At 53.5% G+C, this 20,098-nt stretch overlaps 6 protein-coding genes across 6 annotated transcripts; 4 read left to right on the top strand and 2 right to left on the bottom strand.

The window, feature by feature from the left end:
- Positions 1 to 2,752: 2,752 nt before the first annotated feature.
- V2A60_001079 (DUF2406 domain-containing protein) lies at positions 2,753 to 3,970 on the top strand (the record flags this gene model as incomplete). Its single annotated transcript, XM_083252444.1, has 4 exons — positions 2,753 to 3,020; positions 3,079 to 3,162; positions 3,243 to 3,389; positions 3,456 to 3,970. The coding sequence occupies 4 exons, from the start codon at positions 2,753 to 2,755 to the stop codon at positions 3,968 to 3,970; spliced, it is 1,014 nt and encodes a 337-aa protein (XP_083108570.1).
- A 121-nt stretch (positions 3,971 to 4,091) lies between these two features.
- On the bottom strand, positions 4,092 to 4,518 carry V2A60_001078 (vacuolar ATPase assembly integral membrane protein VMA21; the record flags this gene model as incomplete). The annotated part of the gene is made up of 3 exons (XM_083252443.1): positions 4,092 to 4,219; positions 4,280 to 4,371; positions 4,424 to 4,518. 3 exons carry the CDS (start codon positions 4,516 to 4,518, stop codon positions 4,092 to 4,094), a joined length of 315 nt encoding a protein of 104 aa, XP_083108569.1.
- A 206-nt stretch (positions 4,519 to 4,724) lies between these two features.
- On the top strand, positions 4,725 to 7,502 carry V2A60_001077 (DNA-dependent ATPase FUN30; the record flags this gene model as incomplete). Its single annotated transcript, XM_083252442.1, has 1 exon — positions 4,725 to 7,502. The coding sequence occupies one exon, from the start codon at positions 4,725 to 4,727 to the stop codon at positions 7,500 to 7,502; it is 2,778 nt and encodes a 925-aa protein (XP_083108568.1).
- A 1,443-nt stretch (positions 7,503 to 8,945) lies between these two features.
- On the top strand, positions 8,946 to 9,845 carry V2A60_001076 (2EXR domain-containing protein; the record flags this gene model as incomplete). The annotated part of the gene is made up of 1 exon (XM_083252441.1): positions 8,946 to 9,845. One exon carries the CDS (start codon positions 8,946 to 8,948, stop codon positions 9,843 to 9,845), a length of 900 nt encoding a protein of 299 aa, XP_083108567.1.
- Positions 9,846 to 13,702: 3,857 nt separating this feature from the next.
- V2A60_001075 (uncharacterized protein) lies at positions 13,703 to 14,548 on the top strand (the record flags this gene model as incomplete). The annotated part of the gene is made up of 1 exon (XM_083252440.1): positions 13,703 to 14,548. The coding sequence occupies one exon, from the start codon at positions 13,703 to 13,705 to the stop codon at positions 14,546 to 14,548; it is 846 nt and encodes a 281-aa protein (XP_083108566.1).
- A 1,992-nt stretch (positions 14,549 to 16,540) lies between these two features.
- Positions 16,541 to 18,608, bottom strand: V2A60_001074 (SEL1-like repeat protein; the record flags this gene model as incomplete). Its single annotated transcript, XM_083252439.1, has 2 exons — positions 16,541 to 16,770; positions 16,835 to 18,608. The coding sequence occupies 2 exons, from the start codon at positions 18,606 to 18,608 to the stop codon at positions 16,541 to 16,543; spliced, it is 2,004 nt and encodes a 667-aa protein (XP_083108565.1).
- Positions 18,609 to 20,098: the final 1,490 nt, after the last annotated feature.

Raw genomic sequence — 20,098 nt, 5'->3', positions numbered from 1 at the left:
TTGTCGCGATTCTTGGCCCATGTGCTCAAATTTGATACAATGGCGTTCCTGGAGCATAAAGATTTATTGAGGGTTCAAGTTTGTGCTGTGCGGAGAGCGGGACAGAGACAGAAACAGTGCGTGTGTGTGTGCCCTAGAATAATAAGGCAGCCAGCAAACAAGGGCGATGATTACAACTCAGGAGTGCGATAGTTTAGGCAATGTATTTGCCAAAGAGAAATCATAACGCGCGTCGCAGTCGTTTTGGGTTTGGCTTTTTTTCATTGTCGCGAACAACTTCAGGGAGAGGTCCGCTCTTGGCGGTGATGAACAATGATAGCCATGTGCTGTCGCAAGCGGCGGCCAGATCGGCGTCGGATGAGGCTGGTGGTGTGGTTGCAACCCCACCACCGCCACTTGTGCTGAAAATATAAATAAAGTAAAGGAAAATGTCAGTGGCGTGGCTGGCCAGGACCAGGTATTCCGGACGATTGCAGATGGCTGCCTGTTCAAGACTGCCAGCCAGGAGTGATGTGCGCTGATTCCAAGGCGAGCACCCACATGGGATGGCAGAGGAGGCGGTGATGTGCAGTGGACGCCAAGTCAAGCAGTCAATGAGTTGTGGCTCGTAGTAGCTCGTTGGCTCACAGCAGCTGGTGGTGGCTCGCAGTGGAGCGGTTAGTGTGCCGGTTTTTCGGCTGTGTTCTGGCCCATGGGCATTGGTACAATTGGCACAAGCCAGCAAGCTGATATGGCACCATGGCAAATAGCTACTGGTAGTGCATAGTCGAGCTGACGCTAGGCAAACCTACAGAGACACGCAGAGAGTGCGGCGTCAAGTCTGAGGGCAGAGCGACGCGTCATGAAGGATGCCAAGTGCGATAAGTGGTGCAAAGGCTGTGTGGCGGGGCTGTCACAGGGCGATTCGCAGAGCAGGGTTTGCGCTGCTGGGGATTTGATAAATTTATAAAGGTGCGTGTCCGGGTTGGGGCCATTTGGAATTTCTCTTGCCTGATCGACTCTCACGTTTATGCTCGTTTCAACGCTGTTTGGTGTGAAACGACTACTGGTCACGTCAATCCTACCCGTCACCACCGGTTTTGTTTAAGGCCGTTATTATCACGATTGCCATCCCGCCTGTCTCTTGCGTCTGCGTCTGCGTCTGCTGGCAGTTGCTGTCGTATCGAGCTCCGCATCATCCGATCGAAGTTTTACGAGCGGCTCGTATCGACTTGTCATTTTCGGCATCGAATTTGGGCATAGGAGCGTTGCCAAAATCTTTACAAGGCGTACCAGTAAGTAGGTTGCGGGTCGACAACCCGGTTCAAAGACCAGCCCCGCCCACGTACCTACCCAAGTACTTAGCTAAGCCAACTAACTTGAGAAGTTAGCGGTACTTGTAGGTAGGTACCTTAGTACGCAGAACATTGCCAACCAGCCAACCGCCAGCCAACTGCCTGAGTAAGTTTCCTACCTCAGTCTAGTAACCACCAGCCTCATACGGTACCAACCCTGTCCTGGTCTTGGTACGCCTGATCAAGCATGAGACAAAAGAAAAAACCACTTGTTGCTATCCAAACCAATCACCTTGCTTTTAAGATTCATGACTGACCAAGCAGACCATTAGCATCAGTGCCGACTTGCCTGGCTACGAGTGCCTCTTTGGCCGTCTAGGTACTTACATGCCAAGTACCTAGATACGGGGTACTACAACAGGCACAATTGCATCCCGCAGCCCTCTTGCAGGGCCAAATCACGCTAGGGGGCCTGCAAACGACGCCACCACAACCCACTCCCGCCTGCCGACATACCGCTAAGCCGGCTTTTCACTACCTGGGGCTTGCCGGGCTGTACGAATACATACCTTAGTACCTACTTACAGGCTACGAGGTAGCACGGGTACGGATTTAGGTACTTTCATACCTACGAGTCACGACTCTGTAGGTGCAGTACCGTTGCATCAGTCCAGTATTTTCCGTCCAGCGCGCATACCAGCCGTGCCAAGTCAACAAGTGTCCGCAACCACCTGTCTCCAACCTGCAGGCTGCACCTTTTCTGCTCTATTTTCGGTACGGGCTGGGCTACACGCTCCGACTTCATATATACCGCTCCATTCCTGCCTACTTAGGTAGCTGCTGTCCCTCACAAATTTTCTATACTCGGGTGCCCCGGCGACCGTCTTGCCCCCCCCCCCCCCCCCCCCCCCCAAAAAAAAAGAAATACATTCACACCTACGTCAGTCAGGTGGCAACTCCTGCCGTTCGCATCGCAACTCCCCAATCATCGACTTGCCTCTCCTCCTCCTGTCGCTAGCCATCGCCTTTTTCTTCTCATCCATCACCAGCAGCATTTTTTCATCAATTTGCCGCCTCTTCCATCTCTTGCCCCCCGTCGCTCGTTGCCGCCTGTTCTTGTACGCCAATTCAGCCCTGGCATCCCATCTTTTTGTCTTCTCTTTGAGCGGCGGCCCACCTGTTTTACTGGTGCCCCAACCTCCTCCACTTGATCCCAGCGCCTCCTGCTCGCTCGCCAACAGCCATCTCCGTCTGTTCTCCGCTCTTGATCCCACCCAAGTCAATTCAAACCTCAAACACGCACTCGGGCCTTCCATCGTGCGCCGTTGATATTGATACTTCGATCGCTTGATCCACTCGTGCCCGACAACCCCCCTGGCAACTTCGACGGGCCTTGTTCCCTCCCGCCTCCAGCGCCTTGCGCCCATCTCAGCCCAGTTTTCAAATACTCGCTTGGTCCCCAGCCCGCTACCGTCATCATGGCTGCTCCCGCGGGTCAGCAGCAATTCTCTTCTCCTCAAGACCGGTCCCAACAGCCTCCTGCTGGCTTTCAATACTATCAAAACGAACGCTCCAAACCTCGCACCTTTAGTGTCGGCTCTGAACACTCCAAAAAGTCTCACAAGTCTCACAAGTCTCAAAAGAGCGCTTCGTCGCAGAAGGAATACGAGACATCTGCGGAAAAAGAAACTCATCGCCTTCACTCCAAGGCCGACCCGCTCGTTGCCATGTACGAAGCAGAGCCATGTGAGTAAACTTACCCTCGACGCCGCCCGCCCCGTTCCCCTGCTGATCGATTGAAAAGCAATGGTCGCCGCCATGGCGGCTGACACCAACACGGCCTCGCTGCGTTCGTTTCAGCACAAGGATATTCAGGGAAATCCCATTGGTACGCTCACCGCACTGTATTCCCTCTCTCGCCGTCCCTCGGGCGTCCACGCTTGCCACCACACTGCTAACACTTTCCAGCTGACCCCGATCGTTCTAATCCTACCCGATCGCGCTGGGAGCGACCGCTCGATACTATTCGTAGTTTCGAAGCCGCCATCAATGGTGGCTATCAGCGTCGCGCCTCTGTTCAGCGTGATGAAGCGGCCAACTGGAATCGTCGCACCAGTATGTCGACATGTACGTTTTGCTTGCTTTTCAGTTTTCCGTTGTTCCCACTAACCACCTCCTTAGTCCACCAACCACGTTTCCCTCAGGATAGCTACTACGGTAACAGCCGCCCTGTCTCATATCGCGACTCCCAAACGGCTCCTAGCACTCGTCGTAACTCGGGCTTCTTTGACGGCCAAGGATTCCGACCTCCGCGGAGAGAGTATGAACAAAACGTGTACCCTCTGCCCAACAAGGACAGATCTTACGAAACTGTAACTTCGGCCGCCGGCAGCGGGCATACGGACCCCGCTGGATATCAAACCGATCCTACAAGTAGTGACAATAGTTCGATCCGGCGGGCGTCCCCTATCAAGCGTCAGGAACCCATCAACGACTATGGTATTGGCTTTACCCACCAGCAATCCAACCTTGGCTTCAGCCAACCCCAGCAGCAACCGCATCCGCTTCCCCCGCCACCTGTTGCCGGCCACGAACCAGCGCCGCCACCCGTTCCGCGCAAAGGCAGTCTTCTTAAGCGGCAGCCCACCCAGGAAAAGAGGAAGAGTTGGCTGTCGCGTCGCTTTAGCAGGAACTAATATTAATGCGTAATGTGCATGGTCGGCGTTGGTAGCGTACTAGTTTAATTATTGGGATTATTCTTTGATTTACGCGGCTTAATTTAACATTCTTCCTACTCTGTTCATTATTGCCGTACGATTACTCATTCTTCTTCGCCTTGGCCTCGATATTTTCTGAATCGTCCTCCTTCATAGCCACTATAACATAGCCTAACAACACGACGTTGGCCAACAACGCCGCAAAGCCACCGGCCCATGAGGAGTTGCCTGGGGAAAAAAAAAGTCAGCACAAAATGACTGTGTAGTCATAAGACTCAAGTATAGTACCTTTGAAAACAGTATGCACAGTCAGGAAATAGGATCCTATGGGAACCACAATCATAGCAAAAGTGAAGCCCAGCAGCTTAGCAATTACGTGTCTGGCAACGTTAGTAAACATGACCCAGTTGCCCTGAAGCAGATTGAGCGTACTGTGGCACTGCAGGGCTAATGTTGCTCTTCTCATTTTCTGTGTCATCCTTTTCCAAAATTGTCCTCTCGGACGCGTTGATTCGTCTTGTAGCCATTGCGCTGATGATGAAGTTTGCTATGCGACGACATGGGGCTTTCCTGCTCTCATGAGCTTCTTTGAGTTAAAGTGTACACGTGACTTCGTGATGACATCGCGCTCCAGTCGCGGGTCACTTGTAGGTGATTTTTCACCCGCACCGTGAGCTGCTTTCGACAGAGGCACTTCGCCAATTCCGGCTGCAGCCATTGGTCAGTTTTCATCATGGCAGATTCATCTCCTCTTCTGCCAATTCGGCAGCTCAACGCTCGCACACCCGACCCTGACCAGGACACCATCCCCTGCTCCCCTGGTGCATTGATGAGGACCACACAACCCACGCAGATACTACCGCTCACTTCCTCTCCCAGCATCGTTGAGGTGCCTGCATCGTCACCGTTTCAAAAACCAAGACTCGGCATGCGGCTGGCGCCCGCCGGCACCGTTTTTCGGCAGCCGCTGCCACGGCCGGTGGCGTCACCGAAGCGCCCCAACCCCGATACCATTGTGCTGCTCTCGGATGATGACGAGGACAGTCTGAAGCCCCCCAGGGGCGACATCAGACCGACGGATTTCAAAGCGCACGTATCCGCTTTTGCTTATAAGCCAAGAGCGGACGATGAACAGAACCGAATGAGGCTTAGACTGAGGCAAATCTTTGATGTGTTCGCCGACAGGGTGACCCCGGAGCAGGCCCGCGAGGCGCTCCGCGCCTGCAACTATGACTTGGAGGATACGATACAATATCTCGAAGACCAAACGCGCAAGAAGAAAAGGCGGCTTGTGCAAGGGCGGCGGCCAAGCCTGGTATCACCCAAGAAGTCCTCGCCACCTCCGCCATCATCCTCTCCACCCAAGTCACAGCCACCCATTCAACAAGATGTCATCTTGATAGAAGATGATGAGGATAACTACGAAGAAGAGGCTGAGTCTGTGCCTGATGAGGACGACCGAGTCTTGGAATCAATCAACAATAGCACGTTGCAGGAACTCGCTGCCATGACCGGCATGAAGGAAAACTTGTTGGAGCCAATTATTGAGCATCGGCCTTTTGTTGACTTGTACGCTGCTCGAAGACTCACTGTGAAGAAGCCAGGGTCCCGTAAAGGCGGGCGGGTGAGCATTGGCGAGACTGTCGTTGATGCCGTGCAAGTATTTTTGGATGCCGTCACTGCCATCGACGAGGTTGTTGCCACCTGCGAGGCCAAGGCTCGCACTGTCAAGAGCGTCATGGACACTTGGGATCTCGATTATTTCGGACACTCAAAGAGCAGAAAGACACCCGATGACGGAGCGCCTCTGACACCCAACAGCGTATCCAGCTTTGTCGCGCCTCTTGTACCGCAACAGCCTGCTCTCATGGACGGCCACTGTCGCATGAAGCCATTCCAGTTATTCGGCCTCAACTGGATGACTCTTCTCAATAACTATGAGATTGGCTGCATTCTTGCTGACGAAATGGGTCTCGGAAAGACTTGTCAAGTCATATCATTCGTCTGCCAGCTCGTCGAATCGGCGGCGCACGGTGCGCGGCCATGGCCGAATCTGGTGGTTGTGCCGCCGAGCACATACAACAACTGGCTGAGCGAGTTTGAGAAGTTTGCTCCCGGGCTGTCTGTTATTGGCTATCGCGGTTCGCAGTCGGAGCGCGCTGCCATTGCCTACGAGGTTGAACAAGATCTCGAGGCCTATCATGTTGTGCTGGCCACATACTCGCAAATCAACTCAGAGGCCGATCTCGAGGCTATGCAGTCATTTCAGCTTAACGCGGCCATTTTTGACGAGGGGCACAAAATGAAGAACCCGGAAACAAAGGTGTACAAAGATTTGCGTCGCATACCTGCGGCATGGAAAATGCTACTTACTGGCACTCCTGTGCAAAACAATTTGCTGGAAATGACGTCGCTCCTCAACTTTATCAACCCGCAAATGTTTGACGGTTACATGCAACATATTCAATACATTTTCAGTCAAAAGGTCACCGTTCGCGATGTTTCCAACGGCGCATTTTTATATAGCGAGCGCGTCGAGCGTGCTCGTACGATTTTGGAGCCATTTATCCTCCAGCGTCGCAAAGACCAGGTTCTGTCGGATCTGCCACGCAAGATTCTTAATGTGGTGCACTGCGAAATGACGGATGATCAGAAGCCCATATATGGCGAATACGAGGAGCTTTTCAGGACTGCTCCCTCGCAACGCAAGTCGAGCGGCCGTCAAAATGACCAAAACAATGTGTGGATGCAGCTTCGCAAGGCTGCCCTTCATCCACTGCTTTTCCGTCGCCACTTTACAGATCAAGTCGTCACGAAGATGGCCAAGATATTGATGGACCGTATTCCCCAATCAGAACTTCATCAGCCCGATATAAAACACTTGATTCAAGAGCTCAAAAACGCGTCTGATTTTGAGCTTCATCTGTGGTGTCGCGACTATCCATTCCTGAAAGAGTTTGACATTCTACCCTCGGCGCAGATGAACAGCGGCAAAGTTAAAAAGCTACTACAGCTCATCCGACAGTACCAGGCCAATGGCGACCGCGTACTGGTCTTTTCCAAGTTTTCGCGCCTGATTGAGCTGCTGCAGGAGGTCCTCGCGAACCATGACATCGACCACCGCGTCCTTACGGGCAGTACCAGCGTATCAGAGCGCCAGGATCTCATTGATGAGTTCAACCGCGATGCCGATATACCGGTATTCCTACTCACGACGGGTGCGGGCGGCACGGGCATCAATCTAACGTCCGCCAACAAGATTGTTATTTTTGATCAGTCCGACAACCCACAGGAGGACATCCAGGCGGAAAATCGCGCGCACCGCCTAGGCCAGACGCGTGACGTCGAGGTCCTGCGGCTCATTTCCGCGAGCACCGTCGAGGAACTCATCTACAAGGCCTGCCAGAAGAAGATTGAGCTGGCCAACAAGGTCACAGGCGTCGACGGCGCGGAAGATGCTGGCATGAACCTCGAGGTGGAGGTGCGGCAGATGTTGAAGACGAGCAAGTAGAAGTGGGAAAGGATTGTTCTTTTTTATTCTTGTTCTTCATTCTTTTGCATGTAGATTATGATAATGATGGACCATCTTATGCTGACGGAATAGAATTTAGCATGTTGCTCTCTCCTGGCTAGGTTGGATTTTAAAAACACGGGTTACCTACCCTCTGGGTTTTGCATGCAATTTGTAATTTGCTTCTCCACTAGGCCAAGGAAACGTAGAGCCAAGAACAATTAGAATACGAAACGGAACTGATCGGAGAACCAGGCTGCTAAAGTAACTTTCTGATACGTGGCTCGAGAGAGGCCAAGACTCTGTGACACGGTCGGCCTTGGATGATACGATTCTGCATGCGTCAGTCGGTTGATGTGATATCCAAGTCGATGGTGTGCTCCTAGAACAGTGAACAACTCCATCATGCAAGCCATTGTACCTCTCAACGCTCAACTGCCATTGATAGTCGAGTAAATCCGAATCTTTCGAGATTTATGGCCTCAATTATTTCGCCACGTATAAATACTAACTGTCGAAAATTGGTACCACTACGTGCTTATCTAGGTAGTGGTATCCATGCATATATATTTTTGGATTGCACGCAAGATACATTCATGTAAAACAATCCCTTGAGTGAAATGACTGTAATCAAATTCATAGTCAAAGACCATAAGTCACTTGGTCGTAGTTTAGATCTTGCCCCCCCCAGCCAACTTGCCAACACGAAATAGTTCCGGATGCCCGATAACCGTCCCGTCACAACAGAAGCTCATGAGTTGTTGCCGGCTGAGGTGGCCTGTGCCAGAGAGTCTACTCCGCCACCGACTCCGTCTCATACAGAGGCAGCGCGGTGCATGCGTACGGGCACCAGTCGGCCCAGAACAGTCCAGCAAAGACTTGCTGTTGTTCGGCCTGGAGGCTTGCGCGGGCTGCTCGACAGACATGGAAAACAGAACGAGGTCTTGCAATAGAAAGAGCGGAAGAGGGAGGCCTTGAAACATTCTCTAGGGACCAGTTGCGGTTGGACAGCCGCTGACAAGTCGGCACAACTCTGGCGGGGGGGGGGGGGGGCGAATCGCCAAAAGTCCATCGTTAAGATGGCAGTTATATGGGAGCTTCGAGGAACACACGCGACATGAGGCAGCAAACCGTAAAGTAAATGTGTTGAGAAGAAGGGAATTTCGGCATCAAGTTACAATTCGAGACACAAAGTATGGCTACTTTGCCAGGTAAGCGGCAATGGAAGTCGCAAAAGTATCCAGGTGCGACTGGTGCTGAAGGTTTTGCTGCATGCTACCTGCTTCCTCTCTTTTCGTTTCGACCTGAAGCAAACCCCCCCCCACGAGTTCCGAGCAAGTAGCAGGTGTCGTCGGCACTTCTCTGGCAAACCACCCCGTCCTTCACACCTCATCCGCCGCCCGCATACGCGCACGCGCGCCGCGCGCCAACAAACACCGAACCATGTCGCATTTTGACAAGTTTCAGGACCTCCCTCCCGAGCTGCGTGCCAGGATCTGGGAGCTCGCACGGGAGCGCCGTCGGATCCTCGTCCGCACGCACCGGCTGCGGCCCGCGCAGTCCCTGTTGCGGCTGCCGCTGCTCGCGCCTGTGCCTCCGCTGCTGCACGCCTGCCGCGAGTCGCGGCGGTGCATGATGATGGCCGGCTACCACAAGGCATTCTTTGACGCGTCCCCGTCGGACTCATCGGCCTCGTCGTCGTCCTTGTGGTCCTTGTCATCCTCGTCGTCCCCGTCGTCCCCGTCGTCCGCGGCCGGCCCCAGGAGCGCCACCGCCACCGCGACCGTCGTCCGCGGCCCGCCGTACACCTGGGTCGACTACAGTCACGACGTGCTCTGCATCGCCGAGCAGCAGCTTCCGGTGCTCGCCCTCGGCCCGCGCCGCCACCTGGTGCGTCATGTCGAGGTGCTGTGCAACCTCAGCGACAGACTGTTTTACACGTCGCGGCGGCGCTGCTTCCGGCACGGAGCTGCGCTCTTCGAGCTCTCCCGCCTTCAGACCGCGATGTTGATTACCGAGGACCCCGGCGACGGCCCCGTCGACCGGTGGTCGGCTGTGGCGTTTGGGGTCATGATTGACTGCTACGCTACCTGCAGGCCTGTCAGCTTCGACGTCCGCGTCATCGACGTTGGAAGCCCTAAACTGGGCGTGCTGACGGCTGCCAATTTTCGGCGCCGCATGGCGGGGACGAGACCGGTTGAGGTCTCGGATCTTGCTGGCCTGGACATTTACACGCTATCAGACGCCGAGGTCTGGACGGCGTGGGACACCAAGAATGATGCCGGGTGGAAACACGTCGGCTGCGAGTGTCAGCACGCAACGCTCCGAGCGCAGCGGTACTAGAACTATCGCGTGAAGCCTACTTGGGAAGGGGGGACGCATTTCACGGCGTTTGGTGGCCTGCTTGCATACTTTATCGATTAAGCTCATCATTGTGGGGGATTGGGGGTTTCTGATTATTCCAAGACATGCTCTACACTTGTCACTCTTTGACTTGATCACATCAGGCGTCGCGGGAAACTTGTCGTTTCGAAATGTTGAAGAGACGTATTAAATGAACATACTCTTTGATGACGAACTTCCATTCACCACATGGGCCTTGTCTGTCGTGATTACACAAGACCGTCTTTTGCACGCAATGAGGCGACATGGTCCAACAATCCGCCTCAGCTCGGTGGAGATGTGTAAGCCAATGCCTGTTCTTGTCGATAATCAAGTCGTCGGTATACAACGAAAAGTCGGCTACAGCGGCAGGAGCTTTTCAGTACAAATGAATTAATAAAAAAAGAGTAGAGAGAGAGTCTGGTGCGGGAGAGGGGTGAGACGATGGCTTTAGGAACAGAAAAGAAGCATCAGGTTCCTTCTGCGTTTGACATGGATACAATGGGCTTTTTTCTTTCATCAACGACGAGATAACATCAGACGGTCCCAGATAAAAAAAATCAAGTATGGAGACAATGCTCACAGGCGTCGAGCTCTACACGGCGTCGTCTTATGGGACGTCATGACTTCCTCTCTCCTCTTCCCCCTTTTCCTCTTCTAGTCTCCTTGTCTCTCTTTCTCTTTTCTAGGCCTTCTCTCCCTTCTCGCCTCTTCCTCGCCGTTGATTACCAAAACACGACATCAAACGGAACGGGGCCAAGTAAGAAAGCAGACTAGGACGCTGGCGATACTGCAGCGACGGATGCCCCGGTGGAAGATGCTAACGCACTGGGCATCACGCTGGCGGTGCTGGCCAACATTGTTGGGGGGGTAGGCTGTCATGTGCTAAACTGTGTCTGTTGCATGTGTAGTTATCCGCATGTGCATTTGCTATGCGGGCTGTACCTGGTTCTCGGGTATGTTGCTGTCCCTATGACTGTACCTATCCCTGGGCACGAGGGTACTCCTAAGCATGTGCCCGAGGCCAAATTGTGGCGAAGAGACAGCTATTCCCCTTGATGGATGTTGATCGATGACGGATCTTCTTGACTAACGGGGCATCTAGGCTGCTTCGACTAGCACATGTACTTCCTGAATATGGAAGAATCATCGCCAGAGGGCCCCATCTTGAGCAAGTAGGCTATCGATACAAGCATCATTCTGACGTTGCTAGTATAGTAGCGGCCGCTTATATATATATGTATATACATATATACTACGCTCAAGGTAGCGTGAAGATAAAAGACTTTTACATCGGAACTCGTACAGTGACATCGAACACGCGGACGTAATGATGGGTGATCCATTCGTCATCGAAGCCGTTTCGATTTAGTCCCAACCAAGGAAGCGACGTCTACAAAGTTGCTGGTGTACTGAGTATTTACGCGCTTTGGCGCGTCGCGTACGCGTGGTGGCGGATGATGTAAGTTGGGCTGTCAGCTTTCCAATGCACAGAGAGCGCCACCCGGAGAAAAATAGATTAAGAGGCCAAAGACGTCAGCCGAGTCAGCAAGGCGATAGGCGAGACCGACAAGACCTGGAAAAGACGGAACTCAGAGAATTTGGTGCGGCGGATGCGACTCGCGCCGCGCGCGGGAATGTTGACTCACGACTGGAATGGGTGTCAGGGACATGGCCACATGGGCAAGGTGGCACTGAGCTGTGTTTGACTCAAGGATTTCTCCGAATGACGTTTTCAGACCTTGTTGAGCTCAAATGTTGCGGTGGGCAAAAGAAAGACAGATGGTGTGTACAGGGGGGCCCCGGCGGTGAGACCGGGGACGGCGACAGGTGTGTGGGTTGACAGATGCAAAGAATGCGAGTCAATGCGAGTAAGCGACAAGCGAAGAAGCTTCTTCTCAATACAGCCAGACTGAGCAAGATTTGGCAGTTAAACGGTCGCGCGGAGCAAGGGAAAAAAAGAAAGAAGGGCAGGGGGCGGAAGATCCAAGGGCGGAACATGCAGGGCTGCTACGGCGAACTGGTTCGTCACTTTTTTTTCCTTTTTTTGATTCATTTTTTTGCTTTGGCGACGGACCGCATGATGCTCTATTATGGCGGCTGTAGGCTAGGGGTCAAGGGTTGGTGCCAAGGGTCGCTAGTCGGATGGGAGCAGTCGATTTAACGGATGCAAGGGGAGGCAAGGTGGCGGCAGTAAGTAGAAGGACGGGTGAACGCTCCGTCCTTTTGGTCAATATATCGTACGTGGGTGGGGTCGAGATTTGTAAAGTGCTTGCATGCGATGAAGATGGGGGATGATGCGGGTGTGGTTGTTTGGTGGAGAGACGGTGTATCATCACAGTTGGCGGTGATGCCTTTACTGTGATCCGCATCGGGGGCGGTGTATCTATCGGTGGTCTGTCGGATGAATGAATAAAAAAACAGTCTTTCTTTGATGCATGTACCGTCCCCTGTTTGGCATGTTGGGAGCTGCTTCTTTGATGCGTTTGTAGATGGCCTCTTTCGTCTGGACAATACTTAGCAGAATTTCCATTCAAGTGGCTGGGCACGTTAGGCTGGTGCCCCGTGCGGCAACGTCGGCTAAGGGTTTGGTCAGGGGTGGATCTCGGGATTATGGGGGACAAGGGAACAAGGGAGAGGCGTGGGTTCAATAAAGGAGAAGTGTGGGATTGGCGAGGGAGGGGAGGGAGTGAAGTGTGAGTGAAGGAAGAGTGAAAGAAGAGTGGGAGGAAGGGAGGGGGAAGAGAGAGAGGATAGAAGCGTTTGCATGTGAGAGTGCTGCTGTGCTGAGTGCAAAGGTGGCCAAGTGAATAAGCAGGCAAACATGATGTCCAGTATCGGCGACGACGGATGACGGCCTCATGATGTGAATCTTTTTCTGTTTATGATTCCATATTCTAAAGAAGAAAAGAACAAAATCGAAGACGTGCTCTACATTCCAGTCATCTATAAAAAAAAATCAAAGAGGATAGCAAGTGCCCGCCCCCAGACCAAGAGCCAGAAGCAAGTGTTTGGGTTTCAGATGGTCTGAAAGCAGCCACTACTTACGGGACACTACCTGCCCTAGCAGCCTAGCAAGGTACCTAGCGTGACCTGGTTCAGGTACCTGTAGCATACCTGTGCCTGCGCTAACACAGACGCTCCAGGACTAGCTACCAGAATAGAAAAGGAACAAACCGAGTTGGGCAAGGTGCCAACAGCCATTTGATCTCTCTCCAGGGCCACTATTTCTCTTAACCCAGTTGCCAGTCATCAGTGTATCCCCCCCCCCTACTAAAGTTCAGGGAGGTCCTGCCTGGCCCATCTGATCATCTTTTGTTTTTAATTCTCCTTCTTTTCAACACATCTATTAGAAGCCCCCTCCCTCCCTCGCCCCCCAGTTCAGCCTGCCCAGCTCCATCATTCTGCCCCCTCCGACTGTCACCTCCCTCCAACAAACCCGCCAATAACCCGACCAGCCAGAAACCCCACTACCCTCCTCACTCACTCCTCACACAAGCGAAAGTCGTCACTAGGTACCTCTAGGCTCTCGTCACGCCGCACTATCCGCCCCAGCCAGCCACCCACACCAAACTCAACTTGGCCGCTTCATCAGATATACAAGGCAATAGTCTCCCAGCCGTCCAACTCCTTTGAATTCCTGCCTCCTCCAAACCACCTCTTGGCTATCACCTTTTGCATTGCTTCCTGGTCGCCTCTCCTTCTTTTGCAATCGACACTATCTGCAATTCATCCCTCTTTGAAACCTTGTCGGCTTCCCTTGCAAACGCAGCCTTCAATCCATCACCAACAGCCACCATCACCAGACATCACCAGCCATGCTTCTCCCCTCCGCGCTCCCCTGCGATCGCACCCGGGGCATGGTCTCGCCACCGGCCAGCCCTCCCAAGCTGTCGACACCCGCCACTTTTAACATTGCCTCAAGCTGCTTCAGCCTGCAAAGCCTCATTGCCAACACGGCCACCGAGAACCAACAGTACCAATACCACCAACAACAAGAACAATATTACAACCACAATCACAACTACAACTACAACCACAGCTACAACCACAACCACAGCTATGCGCAGCAACAACAACAACAACAACAAGATCAATCCTATTTTGGCGGTGCCCTGCTACCTCGGCCCTTGCCCACGCCGCCCATGGCCCACACCCCGTCACCCATGAAGCTGCGGCTGCGCACCAACACCAGCAATACCCGCGAGGAATCCAAAACCCGCCGCGTCGTCAAGCGCACCGCGTCGCCTCGACACAAGCGCGCTCCTCATCTGTCCGGCGCCGGCAGCGACAGCAATGAGGCTGCCACAGACAACAAGAACAACAGCAACAACAGAATGAGCCCCGGGCCGCCCACCACACCAGAGCGTTCCCGCATCGCCCCGGAGCGCATGCCGCTCGGTCTCGCCCGCGCCGACTTTCACAACCTCTACGAGGCTCAACCTCAAGACGCCGCCGCCGCTGCCAGTGACTGGACGGCAGAAGACGACCGCATTCTCGTCGAGCTCGTCCTCGAAAAGCTCAAGCTCTCCAGAGCCGATTGGCAGGACTGCGCGCGCACCCTAGGCAAGGACCGCCACGTCCTGTCTCGCCGTTGGAAGAGCCTCGTCCTCAACGATGACGTCGGCCTCAAACGCCGCAGGGTTCCCTCTACCTGGAGGTGATGGAGGTTTTTGTCTTTACGTTTTCTTTTCTGTTTCCCTATTTTTCGAGGTTTCCTTTTTGTTTTCCATACGCGTTTTCAATACGCGCACTGCACTTTACAAATGACGCATGATTTGTATTGCTGCATCAGACGCATCTTGTTCGTGTATTCACCATAGGCATTGCGTGGCGTTGGACCCTTGTTATAAGATATCCGAGCAACAGAGCTCCCCCTTGTCCCTTTATTTCTTATCATAATCTATTTCAATCACTTTTTTACCACTTTTAAAACATAACATATTCACTCTTGGTCTCGTATCCAAGATATTTTCTTCTTTTTCGCCTTTTTCTCCCATGCCGTGGCTTGTGTATCTAACAGTCTACTACCTACCTACTATCTAATCACAACGCCGCTATTTCGTGCATATGTATGTCTCCGATCCCATCGTACTGCCAGTCTGCCACCACGCATTCTTCACCACACCACCGCTGCGGCCAACACGTTGCCCCTGCCCCTTCCCGACTTACACAAGAAAGCACCCATGCTTTCCCACGATCAAGTCAACAGGGGTCGGCACGTCTACAAGTCTCTGCTTAGTTTATTTTTTGCCACAGACTTGGCTTCCAGGATATAATACACAAGATCTCTTCGATTTTGGACGGCTCCTTGTTGCCTTGAAATCAAAAATAAAAGAAGAAATATACCCTTGCCAAGGCGGAGACAGAGCCCTCTGGTAGCATTAGATCAAGGGGTGGCGGGTAAGTACTCTTGCGCTGCTCAAAACTACTTGACTGGAAATCATGTACTATGCACAATCAGCATGATCACTTTTTTTTTTTTCTTACGAACGGTAACATTACATTTCGCCCATCACATGCGCTCTTGGCTTTTATTCGGCGGCGGCGCCCCCGCGTGCGCCAAGACGGCCCATTTCGCTTCTTTTGACCCAGCACATGCACAACTCCGAGGATAATGAACAGGAACAAGGACCACCACCGACAGAGCCCAACCCCCTGGTCGTGGGTCTCGAAAAACATGGTACATGGGCGGTGAAAATTCAACCAAGCGAAGGGACAATGTCATCTACCAATACTTTTTGCGTTGGGGGGGGTGAGGGCACGATAAAGGGAGAAGGACTTGTTTTTTGTTTTTTGTAAGCCAGTACCTCAATTGGTTCCTAGGCGGTTTTTTTTATTTTATTTTACCCTCTGTCTTATTCCGGAGCGACAAGGGTAAAGCAATCGAGGAGGAGCAGATGTGTGTGTTTGTCGTTGTTCATTTACCCAGTTCCGCTTCGCCAACACTGCACCCCAAGACCTCTCGTATTCCTGCATCCCTATACCGTCACGCGTACTCCGCACACATGCAAAAGAGGCAAGGAAAGAAAACAAGTTGAAGAGAGCAAATCAATCACAAAATCGAAAAAGAAAAAAAATAAAGGAAGGGGGGAAAAAAACAGGAGAAGAAGACAGGACAACGAAGAAGAGAAAAGGGCTACATTCGACAACCTTGGCTTGTTGCCGCGCCGCACCACAAGAAACCGCCATCTGGATGGGCGCTTACTTTTGGCAGGGCAAGCCCTCGTTGCGTTGTCGCTTCAAGCAACGTGCAAAATAAGCAAGTAGACAAATAAACAAGTAAAACAAAGAACACGAAAAAAGAGGACAGAAAAAATGACAAATGCGCAGAACCTAACCCGCCCAAATCCCCCCTGTCCGATAAGGACTGATGAGTACTTCGTATATCCGGCCGCATCAGCCCATGCCGCGTACCAACGCCGCCACATGACGATGTGCTGCAATATGATGCAGAGCAATATATATCCACCAGTCACCCACAGCCCCTTCCCGCTTCCCTGCCCATGTCAACTGCACCCCACGACGATGACGACGACAGCGACGACAAATATAGCAACGTGGTATGGATGTGCTGTATTAATATAGCGTTAGCGCTAGACAAATGCTAAATCAAAAATGCTATTATACGTCCTTTTTTCTTCTTCCATCATATCCTACATGACGACGCAGTCCTTGTCGTCCTTTTTCCCACCGTTGCGCGGCGCCACCTCCATCGGCGTGCCCCCGTGAATCGCCGCTTGGATAACCGACAGGCGCTGCTTCGCGCGCTTGTCGCCCGCGTCCGCCGCCCGGACGTACCACACATTAGCTTCGAGAATGTCTCTCCGACACCCAATGCCCATTTCCAAAAAGTATCCCACCGCGTATTGTGCCTTGACGTAACCTGGACCCCCTTGTTAGCCGGTTTCATTCCCTGCTCAGTCAGGAACATGATTCTTCCAACTTACCCAAATCTGCTGATCTTCTCGCCCACTCGTACGCCTCCTCCTCATCCTTTTCTAATATAGGGATCGCTCCCACCATGTACCAGGCACACAACCCCATCATACCGGCGGCGTGGCCACGTTCGGCGGCTCCCGTATAAAAGTGCACGCTCAGTGCAGGGTCCTTGGGACAATCGAGCAGCCCGTGCTCGTAGGCATCGCCCATGCGGTAGTTGGCCTCTGGGTGGCCCAGGTCGGCCGCCTGCGTAAAGAGCTCGGCGGTGTATTTCCAGTCCTGGAAAATGTCGTCACCGTAGCCCGTCTCGTACAGGCAGCCGAGCTGGTACGGCGCGGCATTGTATTGAGTATCGGCGGCTTCGGTGGCGAGCTTCATCCACTTGATTCCCTCGCGGTATCGCTTCTCGCCGAGATCGCCCGACAGGCAAGCCTTGCCGAGGCGTGTCATGGCGCCGGGGTGGCTCTTGGAGGCGGCGGATCGCAGGAACTGGACGGCCTTGGCGGGATCCTTACGGCAACCCCAGCCAAACTCGTAACAGAGGGCCGTCCGGTAGGCCGACTCGGCGTGGCCGTGTTTGGCGGCCAGGACGAAGAGAGGAAACGCCGAATTGTAGTCTGCCTTGCCCTTGTTGAAGAGACCAGAGGCGTAGCCGTCTGCCAGGTAGTACTGGGCGAACGGATAGCCGCCGTTGGCGAGGCGCTGAAGTATCTGCTTGGCTTCGCGAACAAGCTCAATGGGCGACGCCACCGACACCTCCACAACGGGACTGTCCAGATCGCGGTGGGCCGCGGGCTTCTTCTTGGGGTCAGTCCAGTCCAAACCCTGCTCCTGGGCGGTCGAGATGAGGAAGACGGCGAACGAGTACTGGATGGAAAAGTCGGTCGTCTTCTTGACATTTTGACGGTACATTTCTAGCGTCTTTTGGGCGCTCAGAAGCGACGCATTATTGCCGACGACACCTCGCAGGTTGGAGTTGTCCCAGGTCAGAGGCGCGGGCCCCTGCTGAGGGTACGGGACGTTGAGAAGCTCGGCATACGTCGAGTGGCGGTTGTCGGGCGACCTCCTCGCCTGACCAGAGGGCGGGCGCATGTGCGGGCTGCCCGGTAGAGGCGAGAGGCCTCGAGGGCCAAAGTCAGAGTAATTCGAGTAGGAGGACTGCGGGCGAGGCATCGAGGTTCGGCGCATGGCCTGCATGGTGGGGGTAAGGTGGCGGCGAATGTGCGCGGCATTGTCGACGGGATCTGGTGTCGAGGAGGCGCTAGGATTCGAGGACGTCTCTTGCTGGTGATGGTACTGAAAGAGAGGCACCGATTGGTTGGGCGGGATGGCATCGCCGGTGGTGGAGGAGGCTGAGGAGTGGTTGGGGGGAGCGCAGTTCGGGTTCTCTTGGGTGGCCGAGACGGAGCTTGTGGTGGTGGGCGCCGAGGACTGAAGCGAGGCCGGGGCCTGGGATGTGGCGTTGGACTCGTCGGACTCGCGAGAGCTGCGGTGGACTTCTTGGGTTCGCAGATGGCTCCGGGCAGCATCGTCTACGGGATTGGAGTCGAGGGTCATGGAGGCGAGTTGAATTTGGGGGATATGGCGTGCGGCATCTTCAATGTTGACATTGGAAGGCTTGGACCATGCGTGTTCCTGAAAGTCGACGCGGACAGGTGATATGGGAGCATCTCGTAGGCGGGCCGAGCTGTCGACGGGCAACGCAGCTGACGGCGGTTGTTTTTCTGCAGGCGGCGGTATGGCGGGAGGCGAGATGGGAGGCGAAGTGGTGACGGCAGCCATATTGGATATTGGAAACTCTGAGCCTGCAGTGAATCCGCCGTTGAACCGTTGGAGCAGAAAGAAGAACGAGAGAAGGATGGAAACGGCCAGCGGGCAGGGAGGGGAGGGGAGGGATCTCGGAAGAAGAGAGAAAGGAAAACAATGATGTCTAAAGATGAAAAAAAAAAAACGAATCCAAAAAAAAAAGGGGGGGGGGATGATGGGAAACTGGAGGGAGTGGGAAAAAAAGAACTCTAGCGAGAGACAACGACGACGATGATGATGAAGGGACCGGGAGAATGGGTCAGTCGGCAAATACGGACAGGTAGGAGAAGAAGTTGTTGGTGGACGAAGCAAGCAAGCGACGTAGCCTGCCTATCAGTACGACCAGTGGTGTGTGGCTACCTCCACCTGAGAGTACCCTAACACCTCAGATTACTTACTCAGTAAGTACCTCTTACCAGTCAGTAAGTGGTAATTTAGGTTTGTACCCGAGTCGGCGGTTTGTCTGTGTCGAAGGTGTACGTCGTACTCAGCGGCAAGTCAGCCGGGTATCTTTGTTTTATAGCTGGTTCTGCCGGCACAATGGAGATGAGGACTGGAATCTGTTAGGTTGACTGAGGTGTCCATGCTATGCCTAGTCCTCCCACATGTTTATGATGGGTAGACAGTGATCTACTTGGATGGGCAGAAAGGCAGAAAGGCAAGGCAGCGGCAAAGGCAGAGGCAAACTCAGTAATAAGTACCCAAGGAGTAGGGAGAGATGGAAGCAGAGGCAGAGGCAAAGGCAGGCATCGCATACTATCTTAGTAGGTAGGTGCCTGGGTAGGTACTAATTTACTGGAAAAGCGACGAGCTGGCTGTCCTAGTACCTACCAGTACCTGAGGTCCTGTACTTACACAGGCAACAGGTAGGCAGATACAGCGACGCAGGGTCCAGGATGTATGGCTGTTACTGGTGGCTTTAGCGCTGCCACACCCAAACGGGGCAGCCCACCGGTCAGGTTTAGCCATGGCGGGTTGGAGCGGGTTCAGGGCTTCGAATAGTGGGCTTGTGTGGGAATTCGGAAGGGTGACGGTGGGTGAAGAGTCGTGGGCTGAATGGCTGGCTGAATGCTTGCTGCAATGGAGCAAATTGTGCTGGCCACCACTTACTTGTGGTAAGATGGACATGAATCACTTGTCTGTACTCCGTAGGCGCCTATCGAAATAGACTCGGAGATGGGGATGTGTCTTTAGATCAACCACCCAACACGCTGCACGTTGCAAACCCAGTAGGTGCCTAGCGACTAGCCCGTAGCCACAAACGGGCAGCGACCCCTTATATTAAGGTAGGCAAGGTACAGTTGTACCTCCGTAGCTCCGTACATTTCCCGGGTGTCACGCACGTTGGCGGTATTACAATGCAGCTCGTTTGCCGCTGAGCCTCATACGTACCCTTACATTTCTCAGCCAGTCAAAATTTGTCCGTCTCTATGCGCTCTGCCCTCGAGCTCTGCCTTGGCTGGTTG

The sequence above is a fragment of the Cordyceps javanica genome, chromosome 1, assembly GCF_051103115.1.
Source record: "Cordyceps javanica chromosome 1, complete sequence".
NCBI lineage: Eukaryota > Fungi > Ascomycota > Sordariomycetes > Hypocreales > Cordycipitaceae > Cordyceps > Cordyceps javanica.
The sequence above is the reverse complement of the archived record's forward strand: the minus strand, read 5'-3'. Positions and strand labels throughout refer to the sequence as shown.